Source organism: Lepus europaeus, chromosome 15, assembly GCF_033115175.1.
Source record: "Lepus europaeus isolate LE1 chromosome 15, mLepTim1.pri, whole genome shotgun sequence".
Taxonomy (NCBI): Eukaryota; Metazoa; Chordata; class Mammalia; order Lagomorpha; family Leporidae; genus Lepus; species Lepus europaeus.
In genome coordinates this window covers 50,833,998-50,852,739 of record NC_084841.1, presented here as the reverse complement: position 1 = coordinate 50,852,739, position 18,742 = coordinate 50,833,998, and the positions used below count along the sequence as shown (strand labels likewise).

At 38.7% G+C, this 18,742-nt stretch overlaps 1 protein-coding gene across 1 annotated transcript in view; it reads left to right on the top strand.

Annotated features, from left to right (window-relative positions):
- Positions 1-3,785: 3,785 nt before the first annotated feature.
- The window catches only part of LOC133774290 (epimerase family protein SDR39U1-like), a 30,281-nt gene continuing 15,324 nt past the window's right edge, over positions 3,786-18,742 (top strand). The window contains 1 exon segment of the mRNA XM_062211936.1: positions 3,786-3,799. Coding sequence (XP_062067920.1) covers positions 3,786-3,799 — 14 coding nt within the window.

Sequence of the window (18,742 nt, the reverse complement as noted above, 5' to 3'; positions counted from 1 at the left end):
ACTCAGAACATTTCTGCAAACATATCTTTGTAGATAAGCTGTCCTTTGTTTTGGATAATTACTTAGTAGTGATATTACTAGTTGATAGAGTATACTTGCATTCAACTTTATAAATAACTTCAAGAAGTTCTCCAATTTTATGCTCTCATAAAAATGTATGACAGTTACAGCTGCTCATCTCCAACACTTGGTGTTATCAATGTTTTTTTAAGTTTAATCATTGTGGTGGTTAAGAAATATCACTGAGTTTTAATTTAAGTTTCTGTGACACTAAACACTTAATACTTTTTTTAAAGATTTATTTATTTGCCTGAAAATCAGTTACACAGAGCGAGAAAGAGAGGCAGAGAAAAAGAGAGAGGTCTTCCATCTGCTGGCTCGCTTCCCCATTGGCCGCAACAGCTGGAGCTGCACGATCTGGAGCCAGGAGCTTTTTCTGGGTCTCCCACGTGGGTGCAGGGACCCAAGGACTTGGGCCATCTTCTACTGCTTTCCCAGGCCATAGCAGAGAGCTGGATCAGAAGTGGAGCAGCCGGAACTTGACCTGGTGTCCGTATAGGATGCCGGCACTGCAGATGGCAGCTTTACCAGCTATGCCACAGCGCCAGCCTCCACTTAATACTTTTCATATATGCTCATGCTCCTCTCTGTTATATCTGATTTTGTGTGTGTGCATCTATGTATGAATGTCTATTTCTTTTGCTAATTTTAAAATAAGTATTTTTGATTTGTAAGCCAATTTGCATTTTATTGAAAAATCTCAACACTCAGTTTTGAGAGACATGAATGTGGCACCATATTAACATATAATGCTTTTATAAAATTGTTTTGATGTTTTGCATATATTTTTATCACATTCACTGGTAAAGAAATTGAAGCAAGACTTGTAAATATTTTTCATGACACAAAGGGGCATACAATTTGATTAGCTCAAATGTATTAAAATAGGTTTGAATTTTTCTTAAAATTTACTGCTTCCTATCAGTATACAAACAAAAACAATTTTAAGCAATTATAGGCATCAAGCATTTGTATTCCTGTATATTGACTGAATATGACCAGTTTGATTTGCACATTTACAAAACAGTCTTGGTAAATTTAAACCAAATGATCTTCCCTGATTTGTAAAGTGGAGAGGAGCAGTTCTAGAGAGACTTGCTTCTTAGTTCAGAGGAGTTCTGAGCAAGGCTGTTTATGCAGCTGATCTCTACTACACTACGCCTGGAGCCTGAGTTCCTTTCTTGTGATTTCCCTAATGCATGATGGGAAACCATTGCTCTTTAGCTATCCTGTTTGATAGGGAACTTGGCAGTAATTCTCTGATGCCTGAAAGAAATGATTCATACCATAAAAATCCAGTGGCTGCATTTGGGCAATGTTTTTCTAGATGTAGAAATCCCAGGGGAACCCTTCCAGCTGTGCATTCAATCAGTAACTTTGAGCTAGATTAAATGTACAAAACGGTATTTAATCCTGGCCTCTAGCATTTAATTTACTGCTCTTACTGATCTTTCACAGACGCTTGTCAATATGAACTTATTTAAGATCTATTTTATACTCTGTACTCTTGGAGGCTTTAATTTCCCATTGGCCATCCTAGCACGGAACCATGTGTATCTAGCCAACCAATACACATTAGATGTGTTTAAACAGAGCCGAGCTGTCCAGTTCTCAAAATATGGTAGCCTAGGTACCTTGGAGATTCCTCACAGAAATGGTTAATGAAAAAAATAATCCTTTTATATTAATTAAAATGTTTTTCTGGTGTCAGCACTCCAGGTTCTAGCCCCTGTCGGGGCGCCAGTTCTCGTCCTGGTTGCTCCTCTTCCAGTCCAACTCTCTGCTGTGGCCCGGGAAGGCAGTGGAGCATGGCCCAAGTGCTTGGGCCCTGCACATTCATGGGAGACCAGGAGGAAGACCTGACTCCTGGCTTCGGATCAGCACAATGCCAGCTGTAGAGGTCATTTGGGTGGTGAACCAATGGAAGGAAGACTTTTCACTCTCTCTCTGTCATTGTCTAACTCTGCCTGTCAAAAGAGAAAGAAAGAAAGAAAGAAAGAAAGAAAGAAAGAAAGAAAGAAAGAAAGAAAGAAAGAAAGAAAGAAAGAAAGAAAGAAAGAAGAAATACATAATCAGCTAGACGTATGAAAGATGGGAATCCTATAGCAATATTTAATAGGGACATCGTTAGGCATTAACAGTTGTTATGAAGAGCAGGGGCTCTGTGTGGGCCACCACGACCTCAGGAGGTCCTCGGGTTTGAAGTCAGTTAGAAAATACCTAAATAGAAAGCTGCAAGATAGCGAAATGAAAGCAAGAGGTTTTTATGAAAGAATGTGACGAAGAGTAGGCTGCTCCACATACAAAGCTGTGCTGTGTGTTCTGGCTCCTCCTTTTTGGGGTTAGGCTAATGTACGTTACTATCCAGGCCAAATATCCATCTTCTTTCTAGGAAATAGGCAGCAAGTGCCGGGACTTAAGGATCTCCCTCTTTTATCTCCTATGTGGTCATCTTTGTAGTTTGTCGTGGCAATTGTAACTTGTCAGCAAGAAAGAGGCGTGGTTTTTATGGCTTGAGCCTGTTGCTGGGTCATTTTCCTGCCACCGTCCTGCTGGCAGAAGATCTTGCACTTGTTTTTCAGCCCGCTTCCTGAGATGGAGCTGAGAGCTGGGGCTTGCCATGTGTTGTCTCAAGAGCAGTGTGGCTAATTGTTGAGATGAGAACAAGCTTCCTTGGGGTTTCTGGCATTTATATGGAGTGGGCCACAGAACACGCCCATACCCAGTGAAGCAATCTCTTAGTTTCCTAGTGTCAGCATAGCTTCTCAGAATGCCACTAATGTTCATGCTGACTCTCATAACTTCATGCCTATACAAGGAAGGGGCCAGAGGTAGTATTGGGAAATGAAGGTCTCCTATGACACCTGTCTCAGGAACATGTGAACAAAGAAAAAGAAAGAGACTTAGAAGTGTGCTAAGCCAATTCTTTGAAAATTCTTCAAGTGATAGGTTTTATAAAATATATGAAAATGCAAGATTTAGATCCCATTGAAACAAGTTAATTTATATATTCTGTATTAACAGGAATATACATAAATACACACTGTGTAAGTTCAGTCAGAATTCTTCACCATTTATTGAGAATAGATGTGAAAGAGATGCATTAGCACTTTGCTATGTGTACAGTCCAAACCAGTAGCAGTACTGAATAGTATATCTTCCTGCATAAAAATTAGCTTTATGCATCTTACATGTGGATTGCATGTTAGCATATATGATGCAATGCATCTTGATGAGGTGTAAAATTTCCTAATGAAATGACATGTGAAAATATCACTAACACAGAATAGTTTCCTATGTTGGAAGTTTTTCAAAGAGAAAATTACTATGCATATTTATCAGTAAGTCAAAGTAGGTAGGACAAAAATCTGATTACAAAAGTATATAGCTTAAAATTTATAAAACATTTACAAAAAAGATTAATTTACAAAAACATTTGACCTTGTTTATATCATAATTTCTTCACTTTATATACTAGTCATAGTTTAATCAGGGAAGAAATACTGTGCATATTTGGAATGTGGAATTCATTATAGGACTTAGAACTTACATGATTTTTGGAATTGCTAGAGAACTAATGGCCAAAAAATGGAAATGAAAAGATAAGTAAAAGTCACCTACCATACTTGGTACAGGTGAACAAATCTGAAAATGAAGAACATAGCTACTCAAGTGGGATTCTGAAGGGGACTGGTGTAGAGGATTCTGGGAGGTTCTTTGTGACTATGGCTGCTCTGAGGTATTGAGTAGTGGGCCTGTTTTCGTCAACAGAGCATACAATCTTTTTTTGTGTGTTTTAAAGATTTATTTATTTATTTGAAAGTCAGAGTTACATAGAGAAAGGAGAGGCAGAGAAAGAGAGAGAAGTCTTCCATCTGCTGGTTCACTCCCCAGTTGGCCACAACAGCTGTAGCTGAGCCAATACAAAGCCAGAAGCTTCCTCTGGGTCTCCCACGTGGCTGCAGGGGCCCAGGACTTAGGCCATCTTCAGAGGCCATTGCAGAGAGCTGGATGGGACGTGGAGCAGCTGGGACTAGCACTAGCATCATATGGGATGCTGGCACTACAGGCAGCGGCTTTACTCGCTATGTCACAGTGTCGGTCCCGAGCACACAGTCTTAGGAAGAGCTGGATTTGGAGCAGAGAAGAGTAAATATTATCTGAAGATTGATAGCATTTCTGTATCTACCTTTCACCAACGTTAACAATGACTACTTCAGTGTCACTAAGTTGCCAAAATGTCCAAACAACTATAGGTTCTTACAGATTTTTTGATTATATAAAAATTTGTGTATTAAAAATAGACATCAAACAAGGAAACATAAAGAATATAGAAAGAAAATTAAAGTACATCAAACTTTTTATTATAGCACAAGAGAAATTAAAATTCTGATGGTAGAAATATTGATTATAAAGAGAATTATTATTGCCAAATAAATAAAGATAATAAAATGACAACAAAAAGTATAATGATTTCTCTCTCTCTTTTTTTTTTTTTTTTTTTTTTTTTTTTGGACAGGAAGAGTTAGACAGTGAGAGAGACAGAGAGAAATGTCTTCCTTCCGTTGGTGCACCCCCCCCCCCCAAATGGCCGCTACGGCCAGCACGCTGCGCCGATCTGAAGATAAGAGCCAGGTGCTTCCTCCTGGTCTCCCATGCGGGTGCAGGGCCCAAGCACTTGGACCATCCTCTACTGCCTTCCCGGGCCACAGCAGAGAGCTAGACTGGAAGAGGAGTAACCAGGACAGAATCTGGCGCCCTGGCCGGGACTAGAACCCAGGATGCCGGCGCCGGAGGCAGAGGATTAGCCTGCTGAGCCACGGTGCCGGCCTAATGATTTCTTAAAAATCAGAATATTCACAAACAGGACCACATGAAAAAAGGAAAACAAACACTAATGAAAAACACAGTTTGTGGGGCCAGCACCATAGCTCACTTGGTTAATCATCTGCCTATGGCGCCAGCATCCCATATGAGTGCCGGGTTCTAGTCCCAGTTGCTCCTCTTCCAGTCCAGCTCTCTGCTGTGGCCCGGGAGGGCAGTAGAGGATGGCCCAAGTGCTTGGGCCCTGCTCCCGCATGGGAGACCAGGAGGAAGCACCTGGCTCCTGGCTTCAGATGGGCGTAGCTCTGGCCATAGAGGCCATTTGGGGAGTGAACCAGCAGAAGGAAGACCTTTCTCTCTGTCTCTTTTCTCTCTCACTGTCTCTGTCAAATAAATAAATTAAAAAATATTAAAAAAAAACAATTTTTATTTATGTGAGAACTGTTCTGTTTCCATAAATTATTTTTTATCTCCAAGATTTTCTTAACTGTTTGATAGAAAGAACAACAATTTCATGATTAATGAACATTGATATAACCAATGGCAGTTTAGTTTTTAATGATATAAGACTCATAAGAATTTCTAAAGAAGGTGTGAGGCAAATACGTCAGTAAACATTGTTGATTGAAAATTTAAGACCAATTCATATATAAGAAACATTTGAATATCTTAAAAACTTATCACTTGAATATGAAAGTGATGGAAATTTTCTCAAATTTTATAATCTTAGCATTCAATTATATTATCAATATGAAAGAAGCTATTCTCTGAACACTTCTTTTAGATGTTTAACTCCATCAGACAGTGATTTAAATATTTTCTATAATTTTCCAGGTGTGTTGTCAGAGTTGCTTAAAAATGCAAACAGACAAAAGTAAAAATTGAAAACATTTTTAAAAATTTTCTTAAGATTTACTGATTTATTTGAAAGTTCAGAGGAGGGGGATGAGAGAGAGAGATATTCTATCCTCTGGTCACTCCCTAGATGGCCGCAAAGGCAGGGGCTGGGTGAAGCCAAAGCCAGGAGTTTCTTTCAGGTCTTTCACATGGGTTCAGGAGCCCAAGTACTTCCACTGCTTTCCCAGCCCATTCCAGGGAGCTGTATTGGAAGTGGAGCAGTCAGGACAATTCATACGAAATGCCGGAATTTGTGCAATGGCATTACCCACAATGCCATAATGCCAGCCCCAAGAATAAATGTATTATAGAATTGTGTTAGGCAGTTAGTTAATAAACAAAATATATTTAATATTTTTAAATTTAAATACATTTAAATATGAAACATATATTAATATTTGTTATATGTGTACCTTGTTATATGTAATTTGCTATGATTTCCTTTCTCCTGTTTAGTAAATATTAACTTTCCTACTTGATTTTGTATTTGAAATTATTTTGACACTTTTTTCTTAAATGCATACATCTGGAACCATACATAGAGCATGAAAGAAAACAAAAATAAGCATATGTTTAAAATTTGCTACACCGAAGCTGAGAAAAGTGTTTTGATAAGTCCTCATCTTTTCTTCGCTTTAACCTAAGTAATTCTACCTCTCAATGCTCTTTGTCCATAGAACTCACAAACTTTTCATTTGGACAGTTACTTTTTCTTTCCAAAATACATGAAAGAGATGTGGAGATGCGTTTTCCTCAAGTCTGAATTATGTCATTCATGAGAACAGTTACTTAGAGATTATGTTCTGTGAGATCTGAATGCCAAGTATTTAACAACAGGGTTGTTCATTGGTTCATTGATGAGTTTACTTTGTGGAACCCTTGAAACTAGAGGTCAAGTACTTTCCCTTGCTCGGGCCTCTATAGGGGTGTTGTGACAAAGCACTGCAAACAGAGCTTAAACAACAGAAATGTGTGACCTCACAGTGCTGGAGACTGGAAGTCCGGAAGGTCATGAGGAAGAAACTCTTCCTTGTTGATCACCTGACTCCCTGGGGTTGCCGATCAATTTCATGCTCCTTGGTTTGTAGAACGTCACCTGCCTTTATCGTCACATGGCAGTTTCCCTGTGTGCCTGCCTGCGTCCAAATTTCCCCTTTTTAGAACACTGGTCACCTTGTCTCAGGGGCCCATCTTATGCCAGCATGACCTCACCTTAACTAATTACATCTGCAATGATCTTCTTTTCTAATAAAAGTCAACTAAGGCAACTTAGGAGACACAGGGGCTTAGCTCTTCCATGTATGATTGAAGATGGAGTGTGCAGTTCAATCCATTACAGGAATAAAAGGAAGGACTATGAGGATACCTCAAAAACTGCATGGAAAATGGCATTAACATGTAAGCTTGTTAATTTGCAAAAATTGCTGAAATCTGTGCAATTTTTCATAATATAAATATTCTATGAGCTTCTAGAAGACCCTTAATGTGTAACAGCAGAGAGAAAAATTTACACAGAAAACTTTTTCTTCATAAAAGTTGGAAGTTTGAGAAACCTTTTTAGATTGCTTTTATCCATTTCTTTGCTGATTCAGTGTTGGAGGAATCACAACAAGTTGACACCTGACTCAGCCAATACTGGTAGGAGAATATTAGAGACCTATTTAATTAGCTTAAGAACTGATAATTCACTTACACTTTAAATATCTTGAAGCATATAAAAACTAACAGCTTTTCATATGAAAACAAGCAGGCTGAAAGTTTATATAGCATGTCCATCAGGGTTCAAAATAACATATCAGTGGATAAAATATTTTATAAATCCATGTGTAGTAGTTTTGTTAAAAGCATCCCTGGGATAGAAAACAAATATACATTTGAATTCAATGTTTGTTTTTATAATAATTGCTTTCTTACCATCATGGAAGAGGACAAATGTAATCAATCTGCTACCAAGTACCTGGCTGATCAGCAGTGGCTGTGGAGTTTGGCCTTGGTCCATGAGTATCTGTTGCTGATCCCATCATGACTTCCATCCCTTCCATGTGGCCATTTTAAGCATGAGACCATTAGGCAATACCACAAGTCACTGAGGAAAGGATTTGACTGATGTTCAAAGAACAGGTCATGCCATCCACTTTTTTAAAATGTAAATCTTTTCCTGCCACAGTCACCTAACTATGGACATTCATACGGGACACAAATACCTTCAAATTCTTTTGGCCAGTTGATAAGTCTTTCTGTGTATCCTTCTCTAAATCTCCGTATTAGTGGTTTTCCAATTGTATTCCTTCTAAAGACTTGATCATTCAACCAAACCACTGACATTTCATGCTATGGTCTAAATATTTATGTTCCACCAAAATTTATAAATACTAATCACAAAGATGATGATTTTAAGCGGGGAGTGGGCTTTTAAGAGGTGAGTACATTAAGAAAATGGAGCCCTTGTGAATGGTGTTAGTGCTTTTATGAAATAGCTCCAACAGAACTCATTAACCCCTTTTCCATGTAAGAAAAAAGTGAGGAGGCACCACATGTGAATCAGGAGATGGACTCTCATTAGACTAGTGACACCATGGTCCTGGACTTCCTAGCCTCAAAAACTGAGAAATAGTTTTCTGCTGTTTATGTTTCTACCACCCAGTATATGATATTTTGTTACAGCAGCCCAAATGGACGAGGGCAGTTTATAAAGCAGTACAGACTTATTCTTCTAGGTATCTCTACTTGCACACAAAATGGAAAACCACATGCGTTACTTGATGGCATGTCCTATGGGGAGATCACCTTCACCATCACTCTTCGAGTGAGGCTGCAGTGTTTGCTACTGACTTTCATGTAGTCCCTCCAGCTCACACAGAGTACTACAAACCAGACCTCGAGTCTTCCTCAAGATTGTAGGGAGCTCATCGTGATCCTTCTATGTGGGCTGGAAAAGAATGCAATGCACCAGTTTGAGAGGTTGTGGTCATTGAAGCCACTCCTCCATGGTTATTACTTATGCCTCGGCGAAGTGCTAGAAAAGTTCAACTTATGGATAAAAAGTTAGAGCTGGGAATTCAAGGCCCTGAGTTCCATTTTCTTTACCTTTCTCCAGCACAGCTGAAACCAACTCCCCACCATCACAAAAAGCTTTCTACCCCTTCCTCTGACCACAGTCGTGTCAGTTAGAAAGTGCTCACCCAGAGTCTCATTTTCCTGATTTACTCAGTTACATATCTCCATAGTCCATAATTAAAACGCTTCTGTCACGAACTTCCTATGTCTTCTTCATCACCAGAAACAAGGTCATTTTGCTCTTAAATCTCCTTGAATAAGAGCATCAATTCCAGAAAACCAAGAACCAATTCACAAAATATGCCCTTAAGATTTAGTCTCTTGGAACAATTTCCAATATCAAATTTTGTTTTCAGTCAGAGCTCATCCAGATCAGTAGATCCGGAGGGAGACATAGGTAGGGCTATGGATACTAAGACAGATTAGATAAAGGTATTGATGATGGATTTATTAAAGGAAATTCACTTAGGCAGTTGTGCTAGCCAAAAAACCTTTGAGGACCATATATGAGATCATAAGCCAGCTGGAACCCCAAACACAAGCTGAAGCTGATGCTTCTTTTTTTCTTCAATTTTCAAGATTTATTTAAAATGTAGTCACAGACACACACACACACACACGTAGGGGGAGAAAGAGAGAGGTATGTACAAAGATAGATATCTTCAATCTGGTCATTCACTCCCCAGATGGCTGCAATGCCTGGGGCTGAACCAGGCTGAAGCCAGGATTTTCATCTGGGTTTCCAATGTGAGGGCAGGGGCCCAAATGCTTGGGTCACCTGCTGCTTTCTCAGTCCATTAGCAGGGAACTGGCCCCTATATAGGATGCAGAATTGCAGGCGGCAGCTTCACCCACTATACCACAACACTGGCCCATTGAAGTGTCTTGACCAGAGGAGAGTATCCCTCCCTGCAGGGGAGTACTCTGCTATTTTAAGGTCTTTCAACCAGTGAAGTGAGGCCCACCTACACTTTCACATTTGATTTACTTGAAGTAAACTGATTAGAGACTTGAGTCACGTGCAAAATTCTATGCAGTAGTACCTACATTAGGATCCAATTTAATAAAAATGATGCTACATTTTGTATGCTACAAATTGGTGTCTGCCTTATTTCATCTTCGAACCTTCTCTCCAGAAATGGTATTCTCTATAGCTCAGTCTACGAGGAAGCATGATGGGACAGAGATTTTGAGGACTGTCACCTAGCCTACTTTATTCTTAGGTAAAAATCGTGATTTCGGGGGATTGGCATTTGGGGGGGTGACACAATGAGTTAAGCCATGGCCTGAAATGCCAGCACAGAGAATGGTCCATGTACTTGGTGGACCCTGCCACCCACATTGGAGGTCTCGTTGGAGTTCCAGGGTCCTGCTTCAGCCTGGCCCAAGCTCTGGCCTTTGTGGCTATTTAGGGAGTGAACCAGTAAATGGAACATCTCTTTCTTTGTTTCTGTCTCTTCCTCTTTCTCCAGCCTCTGTTTTTCAAAATAAAATAAAACTCAAGGAAATATTATTGTGCTTCTCTATGTAACCCAATTTTCAGACTATATTCAAATATAAACTTCAAAACTTTGAAACTACTTGTTTAAGGAGAATTCCCATGAATACAGGAAACCTACAAATGGTCAAGAGATACTGAAAAGAAACTTTTGATCTTCTTCTTAGAAAAGTACAAAAAATACACCTGAAACTATAATTGAAGTGCCACTTTCTTCTATCAATAAGTGAATATTAATACCCACTGTTGAAATTGGTAAGGGCAGGAACAGTTGATCCCTTTATCATAACTTGTAGTTTAAACTGTACAGTATTTTTGGAGATGTGTATAAATTTGAGCATGGGTGGGTACATGTGTATAAATCGACAGATAAAATGATTGCTTCTATTACTCTTGTAAATAAAATAATTTTGAGTACTCTCAGGGTAGAACAATGGACATATCTATTAGATCATGGTAGTTTTTGAACATGTTGTACATTATCTATATTAAAATGTCAAAAAAGTTCCCTTACGGTTTACCTCTCTATTGTTGCTACATTTTCCAGAGGTGATATCTAGTAAGGAATTGTAGCAGCAGTGTAGACTAAAAAAAAAAATTACAAAATGGAAGCAATTTCAAAGAAAGTCGAAATTTTTTAAATAGTAAAGCAAATGATAGTTTTCCAAATCCCATCTAGGACAGAAAGAGCTGTCAGAAAATATATTGCTTTCACATTTATAGTTTGAAATATTATGATGCAACACAAAAGAAAAAAATAGTAAATGAGGGATAAGCCTTTATCAGAAAGATCAGAAAGCAACAACTTCCAGAATATATAAATCCCAACCAGAATATTGAAAATAATTTAGATGTCATTCAAATGAAATTCATGTCCCCATGGTGCATACTGAATTTAAAAAATAGAATAAGAAGAAAAATCTTACTCCTTAACCACATGTTTTAGTTAACTATTGCTAAACAAGAAGCCACCTCAAAGTTCAATGGCTTAAAACAGAATAGTTCTCATTGTTCTTTGGGTTCACTGAAATGAGTTGGGTTATTTTTGTTTGGTGCCTCTCACATAGTTACAGTAAGATGTTTGGGACACAGTTATCTTAGGCTGCATTTTATGAGGCAGTTGCTACTATCAGATGGAGGCTCAGTTATGGCTAAATGGAACACATATAGAAGTCCATGTAGCTTGGGCTTTTTGTAATAACAGAATAAAATTTAGATAAAGTGCCCTAGGAAGGGATGTTTCACAAACTTAAACCATTACTTTCACTTCAGTCCATTGTTCATCCAAGTGACTAAGGCAGCACAAGTTGAATTATCTATGTATTTATATTTAAAGATAGTGAGAAACAAACAAACAGATAGGCAGAGAGAGGTCTTCCATCTGCTAGTTCACTCCACAAATGCCCACAACAGCCAGTACTGGACCTGGAAGAAGCCAGGAGTCAGGAATTCCATCTTGATCTTCTATATGGCTGGTAAGTATCCAGGTACTTGAGGTATCATTGTCTACCTCCCCAGATGCACATTCATAGGAAGTTGGATTGGAAGCAGAGTCAGGACTCAACCCTGAGCACTCTGACAGTGCTTTATCTGAACGGTGCTTTATCAATTGTCCCAAATACCATCCTTTTAGACAGCCCAAATTTAAGAAGAAAATGAACTCTTCCACCTCTTATTTGAAGAATGGCATGGTCATAATTAAAAAGAGCTTGTGGGATGGAAAGTATTGTTTTGGCCATTTTGGTATAGTATAATCTGCTTTTCAACTTATTTTCCTCAAAATCAAATAATCTCAGAAAATTATATATGATGTGTTTGCTGTCAAATATGTGCCCTTATAATCTGAAAGAAACACTTGGGCTCCTAAAGTATTGGGAGCCAAGTCTAGGTCTGTATTTCCAGTTCTAAGATTCTTATAAACTTCCTTCATCTAGTTCAATTCCTAATTACAGCAGAGTCATCGATGTAATTCAACTGGAATAAATCACTTACTTAATAAGCTAGTTTTCACTTCATTGGCCATTTAATAAATATTGACAAGGGTCTTAAATATAGTGACAGGAGTCTAATCTAGATGTTTATACTCTAAATAAAATTCTAGAAATTTCAGCGGTTGAGGGCTTCCTTGTGTCAAATACTTTATTAACAAAGAACTCCAATAACTTTTCCACTATTTCCCCTGAGATGTTATTATTACTTAATTTCCTTGTGCAGAGGAAGATGAAGAATGCCAAAAGGTGAAAGGAGGAAGAATTATAGAGGAGAATAACTCCGGTGTTCTAGGAAGTTTAGTTACTAGGCAGAGAATACTTAGAGCTAAGAAAAGAGAGTTGTTCACTAGCATGAGAGATATAAATTGAAATGTGACTGCTGTGATTCAAATGAAGATTTTGAGGACTATCATGTCACATCATTCTGTCATACATGTAATGAAATAATTTGAGCTTCTTTGTTAATTGCCAGTTATGCTGTGGAAATATAAAGAGTTATTCCAGATTCCTAAATAAATCAAAAATAGTTTAACCAAACATTATAAAAATAGAGCAATCTAACAGAATATTTATAGCTTTACTAATACTGCAGGATGGTCCTGTAAGACTTCTAAGGGGCTCGTTACGTAAGCTCAGATGACACTTGACAGCCACTGAAGTTCAGTGTTTTTGTAACATGTCAAACCAAAAATCTATTGCCCTTTATGTTTATGTGTGTTTATGTCACAGAGATGGCCTGTCATCCTATCAATGGCTTCTAGCATAAAGAATTATGTAGAATGTCAAAAGCAGTTGGAGATGGTTTCCAGTTGTGAGAACTCAAGAAAGTGAGGAAGTAAAAAGAATTTTGGGATGTTTTTAGATTCACTGGATTTTTTTATTTATTTCACTTTGCTTCCTTTTTTTTCTATCAAATAATGGTTCATTTATTGTTTATCTCTTTCTGATTACAGAAGTCCTCTTTAGCACATATGTAGATATTCCGGGTACTGGCAAATTGTTGTAGAATCCCGCTGGAGTAATCCTCTGGAATTTTCTTGTGTTTGATGGGATGGAGAGTGGAAGTATAAGACATCCATATTCCATAGTGCCCTTACTCTTCCTACCCTACAAAAATTGTGGTAGAATTATAGCTGATCTAGAGATGGACAACAACAAGGGTAAGAGTGAGTAAAGGAATCCAGTTAGAGAGCCAAAGTATTAGAAGCCATTACCAAGGAATGTGACCAGTCTGTAAATTATGTACTGACATTAATACCATGACTATGGACTCATTAAACAAAAACTAGGATGTATGAGGAGCAACCCCTTGAAAAACTGACAAGAGAGGAAGACAAGGTTGGGCAGATGCCGGACAAAACTTAGAATGTTTCCATAGATCTACTTTAACCCTTACATTCTATTGATGTACCATTAGTTCAGAACACAAATTTTGTTTGTGTGTTTAAAAAATTAAGAGTATCTTACCATAAAGCTGGCAAATCCTGAGACCTAAAGATTTTAGAATTAGAAGGAAGTGTATTAAAAGAAAGAGTTCATTTGACTAATGTAATTATTATTGGCATTAATTCTTCTTGGGTTTTTGAGATGTTCAAAGCTGACTGTGTGTATGCGTGTGTGTGTGTGTGTGTGCGCGCGCGTGATACTCTGAGTTTCTCAGATTCCCTCCTCTGGGAAAATTGGAAAATTGAACTGCCTTTCCACATGATGGAGGCAATGTCTTTCACCAGCAGGCAATTTTAATTCCTCCTCAAGCACTCAGCATCCAAAAATCCACATAACTGCTCAAGGCAGTGGCTTGTTTAACGGAATTCAAAATAGCTCCAGGCTGGCTTATTCCAAAGAAACCCACATCTGGTCCTAAGCAGTACACACACATTCTTTTTCTCACTATTGGCACAAATTCAGTTCATTCCAAGTGCAGGTTTCTTCATCTGTAGTTGATTTCCTGATGGCCTAGCCACAATGAACTATGCCAGACCTTACGCTCCCTAAACTTCAAGGTGCATGCCAACCTCGTGTGGATCCTTTCAAGCTCTCCTTGTCTGATGTTAGGGGGGAACACAGTCTGTTTCTGTCCAACCCCTGTGGTGGGAGGAAAGATATACAGAAAACCAACATTTCTCTCCAGAGAACGCTCCCTTTCATATGTTGCTCCTTTTTAATTTCTCAAGGCTAATGAAGATTTAAAGGTCACAAAACCAGTTTAGCTGATCTCCTGTGGAAGTTCTTATGTAGGGGTCACAAACCCTGCTTTAGGATATGGGAAAATCTGGCAATGACTCTCACATCCCACATTTGGGGCTTCTACTAAAACAAAGGAAGAGTACTGATTACACATTTGGTTATACTAGGGTATTACCCTCTGTTCTTGATGATTAAGCTTAAATTTAGCAGCATCAGAGTAACATTTGCAAGGTTTTATAGCTATTATGGAGTAGAGTTAAGATTCAAAACAGTTATGTTCGATAGTGAAATCTTTATTTTAAAAATTCATGAAATATGTTTCTGAGAAAAATAATGGAGCCATAAAAGGGGCTGTCCTCTCATGTCCTGTTGTGCTGTGTATTCCCCATTTTGGATTCTCAGGATCTGTTCTCTACCAGTCTGTATCCTGATTTGTGCTTAAGTAAGCTGACCATGATGAAAGACATCCCTCAATTCCCTTCATTCCGGATTCTGGGCAGAAGGACAGCGAATGAACTAGGTGCATTTATTCCGCTGGTTCCCTCTCTGCCAGGGATATGATTGCAATAGCCATGTTCATCCTGGGAGATTCACCATTCAGTCTGGCACACCTTCTCTTGCGTTAAAACCATTTTGGGAATTCTAATAACTGTGACATGGCCATGCCCAGTCAGATCTGGGGATGCTGATGGCTGTTGTTAGGCTCTGGTTTCTAATAATCCCTTGTGGGTTTCCCTGAACACTTTCCACAGCTTTGTAAAGGAGTTCCTACTTAAAAGTACCTTCTGTCCTCAAGGTAGGAAAGTAATTCTATTATGAAGGAATCTGTAGGATGCACAATTTAATCTTTAGACCTTATAAAAGAGGTGGCTAACATTTTTCTGTAATAGCATAGCCAAAATAAGAGCTTAAATCATAATCTCATAGCTAGATTTACTTTGCCATCAGCGAAGTAAACAGTAAGTAGAAAAAAAATCCCTTTCAGACCAAAGGGAAAGAAAGTTTTTAAGTGAGAATATAATTATCCTCATGGGCATTGTCTACCTTAGAAAACTAATACAGAACATGCCTGTGACTATAGACTTTTAGTTCAGGCCACCGAAGATTAGAGATGGGACACAGGCACTCCCTTGACTTGCATCCTCTGGTCTGCTTTAACACAAACCAGGAGGAAAAGAAAGCTAGGCATCAGAAGCAATGGGTGGCAGGCCTATTAATGGCTGATCTGTACAGTGATCTGCCCTCAAGGAGACCCAACAGGCCAGTCTACTGCAGTGGCTTTCAATGTGGTAAGCCTGGGCTTCAGCAGAAGTCAGCTTGTGAAGAGCCCTGGCAGCTCTGCCAAGAGTTGGATCACTGCAAATGGAGCTACCCTGGAGTCGAAGGACGACCAGGTCAGAGCCACAGATCTTATTGGCTCTAAGCTGAAAAGTCCTTCACTCAGCCCAACTTCCAAAGTGACCACAGCAGCTGAGGGTATGGTCAAGTAGGGTCAGCAACATTGAAGGCAGAACTGTAAATTTCTTGTTAGAGATGCCACCTGCCTTTACCTGGCCAGCTCTCCTCCCAGGCCAGCCAAGTAATGAAAGTCAACAGAGTGCCTTCCCCTAGGAGGTTCACACCTCCCTTAGGATGTACCCCATGTGAAGAGATAGATAGGTCTGGGCCTCTTAACTTACAAGGCCTAAAGCCCACCAGATTATTATCAAGCCCCTTCTGTCAGGTTCTATTTGCCTCTCAATCAGAAAACTTAATTGTAGCTTAGACAGCACCTTTCGTAGCTCCTCTAATAATGACTCTGTCCTTTGTTCTAGACCCTGTCTAGTGCACTTGGACCTCATTCCTTCGTAATCATAACCTCTACTCTACCACCAATGGCTCTACTCCCAACCTGTGTGTACTGATGATCCTCTTCCCCACTTAATGCTGTATAATTGTTCAGACTTCGTTAATGCCACTCTTAGGATCATTCGTTACTATCCTCACCCTGTCTTTTATGACCTTGTCTCAATATGATCAGAGTCGGCAAACTTGGAAGGCTTCCATAACTGTGGCAACTCATGACGAGAGCCTAGGGTGGTTACTGGCACCATAAACTAGAGTGTCAATTTGTTGGGTCAACAACAGGAGCCACTGTGCACTTGCTCCTCATGTGGGATCTCTGTCCTTAATGTGCTGTACATTGTGATGTAATGCTATAACTAGTACTCAAACAGTATGTTTCACTTTGTGTTTCAATGTGGGTGCAAACTGCTGAAATCTTTACTTAATATATACTATAATTGGGCCCACTAGGCTGATCCTCTCCTTTGTGGCGCCGGCACCCCGGGTTCTAGTCCCAGTCGGGGCGCCAGATTCTGTCCTGGTTGCCCCTCTTCCAGGCCAGCTCTCTGCTGTGGCCAGGGAGTGCAGTGGAGGATGGCCCAAGTGCTTGGGCCCTGCACCCCATGGGAGACCAGGAGAATCACCTGGCTCCTGCCTTCAGATCAGTGCAGTGCGCCATTGGAGGGTGAACCAACGGCAAAGGAAGACCTTTCTCTCTGTCTCTCTCTCTCTCACTGTCCACTCTGCCTGTCAAAAAATAAAATAAAATATATGTATATATATATATATATATATATACTAAATTGATCTTCTGTATATAAAGAGAATTGAAAATGAATCTTGATTTGAATGGAAGGGGAGAGGGAGCAGGAGAGGGGAGGGTTTCGGGTGGGAGGGAAGTTATGGGAGAGGGAAGCCATTGTAATCCATAAGCTGTACATTGGAAATTTATATTCATTAAATTAAAGTTAAAAAAAAAAAGTACCTTCTGTAGTGCTCGCTTCAGCGGCACATATACTAAAAGTACCCTGTTTCCTATTGAGACCTTGACAAATACGCAAATTAGTGATTTAAAGTCTAGGCTATTTATGTTCTATTTGTGCCAAGGAAAACTGCTTTTCCAAATCCTTAATTTTTAGAACTAGGGGTTCTTGATGATGGAAATTTTGGAAGGTGAAAATGAATCAAAATGCATAAAAATGAAATACAGATATTGTATTTACAGATTGCATTAAATCTGTTCATGGTTAAAATATTATAGGGGACTTGAAAATACACCAGGTACTTGGAAAAATACAGTCTTTATACTCTAAAATTCTCACCCTTCCCGGGTAAATATGATATTGCCAGTTGGAGATATTTCATGGTTTTCCAGATTAAACAGTCTCTGTGAAGTTTAAATATTCATATAGTTTAGTTTTCATCATGATTCATTAAGGAGCCTCGTTGGAATCACTCAGCCTATTTAAATATATTATCTGGTATATAATTTTGGTGTTATTTGACATACATTTGTATAGGAGAGCTCACTGTTTTTTCATGTTAGCCAGGAAAAAGGAAGCCCTAGAATCTATACAAATTCATACCTAATACTTTGAACAATTCCTTGAAGCTGAGGGGAGGTTATGGAGAAAAATCAGAAATAATAGAGTTGTCCACTTCTGGAAGCTACAGATAAAGACATTTTGCCCATGTATTTATTTACAATCTGCTATAACTATGTAACTATCTAGATAAACCTGTTTAACCTTATTAACTCTGACTATGATGACATATAGATAAAAATAAATCATTTGCCCTTTCACAAAAAGCAAAGACTCTGTTATTTTGTAAGCATCTATGTATGTAGTAGATTCTCTAAATGACAAATAGTTGGTCTACATTCCTCAGGAAAACATTTTATAATAAATTCAAGGAAACTTTTGACAAGGTTGTCCCATTATTAATCACTATTACACTCTTTATAAGCTTGACGAAAAATTTGTCAAGTAAAATAAGATTGTTCTAAAATTTTATTGCTTTCCTTTTCCCTCAGTCTTTGTGGAAAAGAACACATTATGAATTAAGCAGTATGAACTCAATATAAATTCCAGAGAAGAGTATTTGGACCTTGAATCTTACTATTAATCTGGGAGGTCAGGATCCACAAAAATTGCCTACTTGTCAACCAGAAAATACTAATTCAGGGTTATAGAATAAAAAATGGTGCTTTTGCCTCCAGTATATCCAGTTTCTTTTTTTTCCTTTCATTTAATGAAGTTAAAATGTTTCCAACTGATCTGTATGCATGTCTTCTTTAAGTACTAGAAAATATGCTTCCTTTGTAAAAATATGATAGATTATTCTCACAGACCAGAAGTTGCCTCAATTGTTTTTGAAATTAAATTACCAAGAAGAACTAAGA